The sequence below is a fragment of the Eurypyga helias genome, unplaced genomic scaffold (genome assembly GCF_000690775.1).
Source record: "Eurypyga helias isolate BGI_N326 unplaced genomic scaffold, ASM69077v1 scaffold47915, whole genome shotgun sequence".
NCBI classification, from domain to species: Eukaryota; Metazoa; Chordata; class Aves; order Eurypygiformes; family Eurypygidae; genus Eurypyga; species Eurypyga helias.
Genome location: NW_010250520.1, coordinates 6,331 through 16,489, shown reverse-complemented (window position 1 = coordinate 16,489; position 10,159 = coordinate 6,331). Strand labels below are relative to the sequence as shown.

General features: G+C 40.4%; 1 protein-coding gene across 1 annotated transcript in view; it reads left to right on the top strand.

Moving 5' to 3' along the window:
* Positions 1 to 617: 617 nt before the first annotated feature.
* Positions 618 to 10,159, top strand: part of BPHL (biphenyl hydrolase-like (serine hydrolase)) — a 15,402-nt gene continuing 5,860 nt past the window's right edge. The window contains exons 1-3 of the mRNA XM_010151682.1: positions 618 to 727; positions 3,729 to 3,895; positions 7,984 to 8,137. Of these exons, the coding sequence (XP_010149984.1) occupies positions 721 to 727; positions 3,729 to 3,895; positions 7,984 to 8,137 (328 nt within the window). The 5' untranslated portion in view covers positions 618 to 720. The remainder of the gene's footprint in view (positions 728 to 3,728; positions 3,896 to 7,983; positions 8,138 to 10,159) is intronic.

The window sequence follows — 10,159 nt, the reverse complement described above, 5'->3', positions numbered from 1 at the left end:
TTGAGAGGTGGCCTAGGGAGTCAGTTTCTGCGGCACTTCTTTAGCGGGTGGGTTTTTTGGTCACGTGGTGTTTTCCAACATCTCCTGCCCCGATTACACTGACAGATATATTATTATCACAATCTTCTTCTCCACCCTCATCTCGGTGCAAGGTGGTTTGCATTGTAGACCCTCTGGTTCTAACAACAGGCTGTGGTTTCTGTGGCAGATGGAGAGGCTCAGTTTAGTAATAACCAGGTGAACACCAGCCATTTCAAAAGTCAAGCTGTGACAGAATGAGGTTTCGCCTCTCTAATATATTTCAGTACGTTTCTGGAGCCATGTAAAGCTGCTTTTATATTCCCCTTGTTGCACAGTCAAGACTTTTTTTTTTCCTCCCCTTTAACTTAAGTCATTTAACTACATTTGTGAAACCTAAGTGATCACAACTGAATACTTCTCTGCTCCTGACAAATTTTTTATTTAGTCTTCTGTGCACCCATGAACGGCAAGTGACCCATTTAAATCTCACTGTTTTGTCATTAATATATAAAAAAAGGTATTATTCTGTATTCCTTGAATGTAGTAGTGAGAACTAACTGTCTGAATGTCTTCCTTTTTCTCTCCCCTTCCTCCATCGCTAGTACTTCAGTAACATCTGCCAAAATCCAAGTGAATGGAGTCCACCTGCACTATCAGCAGACAGGAGAAGGAAGCCATGCGGTTCTTCTGCTTCCCGGAATGCTAGGTCTGGAGATTTTGTCTTATCTTTGTAGAGCAACCACTTCTTTCGCCATCCGGTCTCAAGCTAGAACGCACCAAACTGTTTTGTGATGTGTTGGACACCTGATTATGGAGCATCGTCATTAAAAAAAATTGCTGCACATACAGCAGACAGGAAAAGGCAGTTATTGCAGTCAGTTAAGAGTTTTTAAAGATTTTGTTTTTCTCATCAAGCACATTTTGGTTTGATTTGTGTAATAGTCATATAATCATAGAATCATAGAATGGTTAGGGTTGGAAGGGACCTTAAAGATCATCTAGTTCCACCGCCCCTGCCATGGGCAGGGACACCTTCCACTAGACCAGGTTGCTCAAAGCCACATCCCGTCTGGCCTTGAAGACATCCAGGGATGGGACATCCACAACATCTCTGGGCAACATGTTCCAGTGCCTCACTACCCTCTCTGTGAAGAATTTCTTCCTGATATCTAATCTAACCCTCCCTGTTTTCAATTTGTACCCGTTACCCCTTGCCCTATCACTACAGGCTCTTGTAAAAAGTCCTCTCCCAGCATCCTTGTAGGCCCCCTTCAGATACTGGAAAGCTGCAATGAGGTCTCCTCGGAGCCTCCTCTTCTCCAGGCTGAACAAGCCCAACTCTCACAGCCTTTCGTCATAGGAGAGGTGCTCCAGCCCTCTGATCATCTTCGTGGCCCTCCTCTGGACTCGCTCCAAGTGGTCAATATAATCACCAGTAGTCACTCACACTCGGATTTACCTGTGCAAAGGTGGTGCCCAGCAGAGGTGGCAAATAGCTACACAAGGTGCAAAAGAACAGGGAGGTAGAAATCAGGTCAGCTGTGTTTGTTACACAGACTGAGTGATGCATTCCTTTTAGAAACTAGGTGCATTCCAGTGCAGCACTTGCAATTTATTATCGTGGTGAAAAAGGCACAGTTGAGACTGGCTTTTTGCTTAAAAATGTATTTTGGTTATTCGAGACAACATCATTAAGATTCTCAATGGCTTTTTGAGGTGGACAGCAGGTTCTGCTAGCTAAGTGACATCTGTCCATCAAGACCTCTGCTTTTGATAGCAACTTTTTAAAATGAGCACTGGCTTTTTTTCCTGGGTTCTTGCAGTTTTGATGGCAGGCTGTCAGCAGGACCGTTACTATGCCCAGAGCTGGGCTCATGTTTAACTGAATTGCTGGATCAGGATGATAGAATGTCGAGGACTGAAGAGTGGGAAACATTTGTTCGTCTTGGCAGCAACATTTTCAAGTCTTCCTGAAGTGTCTCTTTCTTGAAAAGAATTCTCAAGGGCAGGGTGGAATAAAGTTAATGCTAGGGATGCTTGAGTGGTCCTATATTTTAACCTATGCATTTAAAACAGCTTTTTAAACTAGTAATCCTGTTGCCAGTGCTAACTCTTTAAACAGAAACAATGTATTTCTCCAGTTGTGAGTAATACTATTACTAGGTGTGAATTGCTGTTGTTCAGTTAGCATTATTACAAACAGTAACAGTTAGGCTTCCTATCTTTACCATTATCAAGTTTATGGAGTAATATTTTGAGCAACATGTGGGGGTGAGCTTTACATGCTGACTGTCACATAGTTCTTCCCTTTGCCTGATACTAAGTTTTCAGTATCACTGCATACTACTTACAGTATTAACAGGCTAAATAAGTGTGTCGTGGCAAACAGATAAGTGTTTTTAGCTCAGTAGAATTAATTAGTCTCTAGACTATTTGTAAACTATATTAAAACAGAAGTGGTGTTTCTCGTTTTAATTAGAAAGTACCGAGAAAACACAGCATTCGGATATGCTTGTGGATTATTTTTTGTAACAAAAAATACAGTATAACAAGCACATGCATGATAGTGCAGAGATTCAAACAAAGCCTATGTAAGATTACGTGATTAATATTAATCAGGTTGTGTGGGTATTTTTCAGTCAACCTGGTATTTTTCTCCTGACTCTAGGTATTAATTGGTGTTGCAAGAGAGAAGAGATCACGTCAGGCTGCAGTCAGCTCATTATGGCATGCTATATACAGCCTCTTTTATCATTTAGACCCGTTAATGGTGTAGGAGGAGGTATCTGAGGATGTGTTTCTACAAGCGAATAGGAAAAAAAATTCTTAAATGTCCTTAACCAGCCTTCTTAAATGTAACGAGGGATCACCAATTTGATATTTGATGTACATCATTGGAATATATCTGTTCTGAACAGGTTTTAATCAAGCAGCAGGTGATAATGTTACCACATGACCATCATTTATTCCAATAAGGAGTAAATCGTAGCCGTACCTTCATGCTAGTGTTTGTAGATAGCTCAGTGAAGTAGACTGGAGCGCTTCATTTTTTTAATCCTTTGAAGGTCTGAGCCACCATAAAAAAACCCTTTTCTACATCAGAAAAAAATAGCTGTAATTGGCTTATTTTGGTAACATACATATTAGAAAAGTCAAGTTACAGCTTTATGCTTTTTGTATCACCACTGTCTCCTCAGGCAGCAAAGTATTTAGAGCTCAGCTTTAAGCACCAGTATGCTCACAGAAGCGTTGTATCGAATAAGAACAACTGTCTTGCACCGTGCTTTTCACCTACAAAGTTGTCGCCAGTCAGTATGTTCCTTCCCTTTCCACCTCACCTGTGCTGTCCAAATAAACAGCACTGACACTGCTAGTGCTTTAAATCTGTTAAATCCCCACCCGGGTAATGCAGTTTAAGGTTCTGTATTGAAGCACCTGTGTAGAGCACAGGTGTTGATAAGCTTACGTACCTGCCAGAAGTGGTGTGCTCTGAGCGTATTGCAGATAGTCCTGAAGATGTTTGCTGTGGAGCTTCCTGTCTGGGCGTTGCAGTGGTTGGTTACAATTAGAAAGAAAGCATTCTTCTGTCCATGGATAACCTCTTTTTTAGAATTAAGGATACAAGTTTACCCGTGTTTCCATTTAGGGTACGTATACTCTGTATGTGTTATGGTGGTTACTGTGACTGAAAAATGATGATGTTTCAGGGAGTGGTCAAACCGATTTTGGGCCACAGCTGAAGTCTATGAATAAGCAACTTTTCACAATTATTGCTTGGGATCCTCGGGGATATGGACAGTCCATTCCTCCATCTCGAGACTTTCCTCTGGATTTCTTTGAGAGGGATGCAAAAGATGCTGTGGATCTTATGCAGGTAAATCTATTCTGAGATTTTATATATTTAAAAGCCATTTTCCTTAAATTTTGAGAAGGAGGAAGAGTACTGTTAAGCAGGTTGTTTCCAGCAGACAGCAAGTTACGCCAAAGGGCATACAACTGAAGGCTTAAACTGAACAGTTGCACTCTATTCTGGAAAATATTTTCTTCTTCCATCTCTTCTGCATGTTCAGCAGTGGGAATTAATTATAAAGCAATACGTTTTTATTCCAAGACCCTGCCCTAAGAGGTTTGCAGCCAAGAACCACATAAGTTTAGGTAAAGTGTATATAAAAACCAAAGTCTGTGCTAAGTGGTTTAACTGAAGGGATTACAGTAGTGAAAGGCTCTTAGAAAATTTTCTAGCTAATAGAATCTTGGCATTTTGCCTTGAGCAGCCCATTTCAAGAAACATTGGATTCTAAAAATTAACTTGATGCTTTGCATTTTAAAGCATACTACTGAAATAATTTTTGTGGGAAATCGAAGGGTTCCTGCGATCATACCAGATCTTAATAACTAATACAGCTGTTGTGATTATGTGACCTAAAGCTGTTATTACTTCTCCATCTTGCAGAATTTTTTATTTCAAGTCTGTTTTTCTGTGTTTCTCTTTTGTTCATTCCTATAAGTACCAACACTGTTTTCTGGTTTAGTTTTAACTAATATTTTGGCTTTGTTGTATTAAGCTATACTGTCTCTTTGGCCATGTTAAGAAAGTTGGGAGAGCATTAAAATTCCAAAAATATGAGACAAGATTTAGACAGTCAATCCAACTGTATTTCTGTAATAAGCAGCAACCTTGCAGAAACCCATCTGAAATTGGAAACGCAGCCTTCCTGGAGCATTCCGCATAGCGAAGCAAAGTAAGTCTGACAGCAGAATCAGGATTAAGAGACAGTTTTGCCCTCTAACCATAATAACAATCTCTCTGCACTGTAGATCACCAATTCCTTGTGCTACACTAACAAAGAAAATAAAGATGCTGCCATGGATAGGTGACAAACTTTCAGTCCAAGTGCTTGCAACCCCCTTCCCTGCCTCTGTTCAAATACTAAGAAATGCAAAATAAAAAACAGAGCTGTCCCCAGAGAGGATGTAACCATGTACTGTCCAGTCAGACAGGACAGCAGCCTACCAAACTCTAAAGCTTCCAAAACAAATGAGACAAAACATCCTGGTTTTTTGAAGACTTTTATCAGTACAAGCATATAATAACAAATTATTAAAATCTTCCCAAGTGTGGTAACTTGCATCTCTTTTAACATAACATATAACGGTTAGCACAATCCCAAAGAATCATCCCAACCAGGATTTCCAGTATAAAACAGCCATAACTCTTGCAGAGGGCTTTATAATATGTATGGTTTGCCTGCACTCAGCCAGAAAACCCATCTGTATAGGTGAGCCTTCAGAACATTTATTCTAGGCTCCTTCAGATTCCGGTGTCTCTGCTGGAGCTGGGAATGCTGCAAGGTCTCTGCCAAGTAACAAAAGCTGAGATCCTGCAGGGTGTTTAGCACCTCGATGCAGCCGGCAGCGCTCTGCATCACTGCATCTGTTCTGCGAAGGAGTTTGCTTCCAATAAAAGGAGTATAATGCAAGGAAGTCCACTTTGCTGCACTCCATCCCAATGTCTAACAGTAGCAAAGGGCAATAGCATTTAAACAATCATGGAAATAATTAGTGTTGGTATTTAAGAGGTTCTTGCTCTTCAGAGCTACTGTCCTAATGAAAGGATGGGCTTGGGCTTCTCCAAATTTTTGTAGATCACCTGCAACCCTTACTCGAGGTGTACTCCCTGCGATCTAGTGAAAGCATACAGCACACAGTAGTGCTGTAAGTTACGTCTGTCACAGTGTATGTGATCATAGAATCATAGCCTGGTTTGGGTCAGAAGGGACCTTAAAGACCACCTAGTTCCAACTCCCCTGCCGTGGGCAGGGACACCTTCCACTAGACCAGGTTGCTCAAAGCCTCATCCAGCCTGGCCTTGAACACTTCCAGGGATGGGGCATCCACAGCTTCTCTGGGCAACCTGTCCCTGTGCCTCACCACCCCCTCCGTGAAGAACATCATCCTGATATCCGATCTAAATCTCCTGGATGGAGGAGGTGATTTCAAAAGAGATTTGTTCACTATGGGGTAAGGCCAACGCAAAATCACCCACAGAATTGAGGAGGTGCAACCAGCTCTCAGGTTAAAGCCAATGTTAGGTAGAGGCCTGTACTGGAAGTAGTTCAAGATTAAAGCAAGCACACACGCACATCACATCCAGCACATCTGTTCTATCACATTGTTTTTTTGGAAGGCTGCAAAGAAGAAATTAAATTCTTCCTGCTGCAAAGGCATCCTGAAACAACCCAGAGAATGCTTCAAGATAATGGTTAGTAAACAAGAGAAATACTGGAGGCAAATAGGCCTCAGTTGAAGATCTATGGAATAGATAGAAGAATAAAAATTTTACTCAGCTATTCCATCCATCGGTCAACTTTGAGATCCGTACTTTGGTAGTGGCAGTAGGGGAACAGCAGCAACCACAGCAAAAACTTCAGCTTAACAAACGTTGCTGTCAACTCCTGAAACTTGCTAAGACACCAGTGACCACCAGTGATCCTGCAAGCTGGTCACAGATAACAACAATCGGACCAGAGCCAACCTGTGGTCAGCTGTCAGCTCTTACTTTTCCTGTTGTTTCTTTCCCTTACCTTATTTCTTTTCTGTTTAGTAATTGTAGCTTAGCAGAGCGAAATCTGATGTTGAGCAACACTACAGCAAGCCTGATACCGAGGAAGAAGCCAAAACCAGAAAAACCTGATGGTGGTAGAAGTTTCCTAGGTATTGGGTTGACTGGTAAAGTCACGCCTCACTTGAGCATCGAGTTTACAGACTAGAAACATTTTTTTATTTTTTCCTCTGTAGTTCTTTCCTCATTGCCTGCATTTTTGCTTTCTTCTGACCAAAGAAAGCAGGCCTGGATTTCCAACAACCAAGCACAAAACCAACTCATTTCCTCTTTTTCCTCCAAAAGTATAACATCTTTCCTTAATCACACCTAAAAGGCTGCCAAAAAAACCTAAAACTAAGAAAACACTTTGAAACTTTTATGTTTGTATGTGAAAAAGATCACAAACTGAGGCTTCTATATGCAAAACTGCAAATCCTAATTAACCATTTAACATCATCCCTGTACAACCTCCAGGTGCATTTGCTCCCGAGTGCCTTTACCTTCCCAACCTTTGCCCAGTGAACATCACACACACAAAATCCCCTCTCCTGTCCCTGCCAGTACCCACTACCACACATAGCGGTATATGAGGAAACAAGAGTTTCAATTTTGAGTGGAAATCGTTCAAGTCAGGATGAATTAAGGTCTTTGCTGTCATATATTTTTGCCCTGAGCCTTCCTTTTCAAGAATGAGGAATTTCATTATTAATGTTTTGAACTGCAGTTCATCATGAAGTAACATTTAAAATGCCCATTTAAAAGCTTCAGAAGATGCCAATTAGGCACTAAAGTTTGATACAATCCTATAGCCAGTACTTGAAACATTTTTTTTGTTACAGAGCAGATTATTTTTTTAGATCAGGTAACGTCAGTAAATTAGATCGCTGGGTTCTAATTTTCACATCTTAAACTTTTTTTTTCTTGAGCTCATCTTGGTCTTTGATGACTTACCATCCCACACTGGGGTAGTCTTTGCCAACTTTATACCAAGAAAATCCACAGATTTTTGATACCATCAGGCTATCTGAAAAGTTCTTAACTCTCCATTGTAAATAAACATTGCTTAACTTCAAGAGGGCTTTTTTTAAATGCAGCAAGAATCTAACATAGCCACTGCCTGTTTCATTAGATAGCTGTAGAAAACTGGAAGGGCAGGTATAATTTCTTGGTTTGTAGATACTTGATCTTAAGTATTTTATGTATAGCAGGAAAATTGTATTTTCTCATTATGAAAGCTAACTATAGTTCAACTACGTAGTGTTGTGTCTAAATCTGTACTGATAGTTTTCAAGAAATATTTGATATTTGCTTGTAAAACCAGCTGATGACTTGCATATAACTTTCTTGTACAAATCAAGGCACTGAAATTTAAGAAGTTCTCTTTGCTGGGGTGGAGTGATGGTGGAATTACAGCACTCATTGCAGCTGCAAAGTATCCAACTATTATCCACAAGTTAGTTGTCTGGGGAGCAAACGCCAGCGTTACTCAAGAGGATGTGAGAATTTATAATGGTATGTACAAACTGCATAGCATATCCTAAAAGAATTATTTTCATTTCTTCTTGACCTAAGAATCTCAGTCACTTAACAGCTAAGTGGAGACAGAGTTGAGGACACAACCAACCTGAAGGAACAGGACACAAAATTCACCAAGTTGCTAAGTATAGGGGCAAAGTCATAATGAGAAAATCCCTAACAATTATTCTAGGGCTCACGTAATAGAATTTTTAACAAGCCCTTAACAACTTACACTGAAAAACATATGTTACAATAGCCAATCGGCAGGGCAGTCTTCAAGAAGTCAAATTTTTGTTGCAGTAACAAATTCCTAAAAATAAATTCAAAATGGTACTATTGACCCCAGGCTGGTTTTCTTTTCTCACGTCTTGCACAACCTTTAAACAAAGTCCACAGAAAAATCACTGGGCTAGCAGATTGCAGCTTTTGCCTCTAGGGCCTATATAATACATAAAAGTAAAAAAACAAGCTCACATCTCACCGTTTCAGTTCAGGAAGCGAATGAATCATTCAAGTAAGTGTCCCAGGGTGCCTTTCCAATTTCCATTCCTTTGAAGTTAATTATTGCGGTTACAAAGCCTTTGCAAAGTAAAGAAACGTGGGATTTCTGATCCTTACTCCACTCAGATGAAATAGAATCTGATCATTTGTCACTCTAAAGGAAAATAGCAAAAACTGCAGTAAACTAAGAAATGGACCATATTTCCTTTTGAAATTAGAAATTAAGAGAGTTACCCATGCAGGCTATCAACAAATGTAACCCAGTATATTTTCACTTTAGTGACTGGAGTTTGATTTATACCAGCTGTGAAATCTGGCTGTGTCTTCAGCTAAATTACAAGTGTATGTATTGCCCAGGTGTACTTACCTCACCTATACTGAAGCTCTTTCATTTGTACTAGTATATTTTTTTTAGTTCAGTAAGCAAAATGCTTTTCAGCTCTGTAAAAATGCTGCTTTTCTTTACATGCTTTTACATTGATTAAGTTTTTATTATATAATTATGAAGTGCATGTCGGTTAATATCAGCCAACAGGCTAAAATGTGAAAAAATAAAGAGGGACTGGTGCTTTCAACATCTTTCTCTAGGTGACAGAGCGCAGACAGTAGCAGCACAAGCCGCCTACAACTGGCCCATGAGTGCGTCTTCGCTGCAATGGAGGGTTTTGTAGGAGAGAAAGGTGTTTATTTGGTATCTGTGGCCTTTCACCATTGGTGTTTCCCCCCCCCACCTTCTTAAATTAAGGCCAGCCGCAGGGATGAAACAGGAGATTCTATAAGGAAAACAGCTGTTCAGTAACAGCTAGCCTGGGGTGAGCAAACTCATTTCCAATCAGATGTTGTTATAAAGCACTTTCAGTCACTGCCGCCTGGCTCATTCGGCTGGACAGGTTCTGATTGTTAATTAACACCTCGCTCCTTTCTTCCCTTAATTCCCATTTGAAGCCAATTAAAAGCTTTTCTAGTGGCATATATTGCTGTTGGATGATTCAGTACCTTCCAGGTCTCTTTCAGGCTCTCAGCACTGGTTTGGGCTTTATCAATACAAAGCTGTACAGCTGAAATATAGTTTAGGGAAAGTCACACCTGTGGATATCTGTTTTGTGAGCAATACTGAAAATTTTAAAGGGGAAAAAATAAGTAAAACTGATAAATAAATAACTAGAATGTCGGATTATTTGTACAGCTTTAGCCAGCCTGCTGTGAGTCACAGAGCTCTGCTAAGTAGAGTTGCTTGTTTCTCTGTAAGACTGTGGCAAATGTACCGTGATGTCAGCCTGCTGGAATGCCTTAGTAAGAACTTCCTTCCTCTGAACAGTGGTAGAAGCTATGGAAGGACTTCCATCCATGAGCCAAAGCAAAAGGCTGAAGGATGTAAGAAAGAATGGCCAGCTCTGGCACACTGTTCTAGAACTGTCCCCTTTTCGTACACAAGGTACTTACCTCCTCGAGCTCCTATTCTGCAAGCCCTCTGAAAAGACACATCGAAAGTTTTGGGACTGGGTCCTTTGGTAA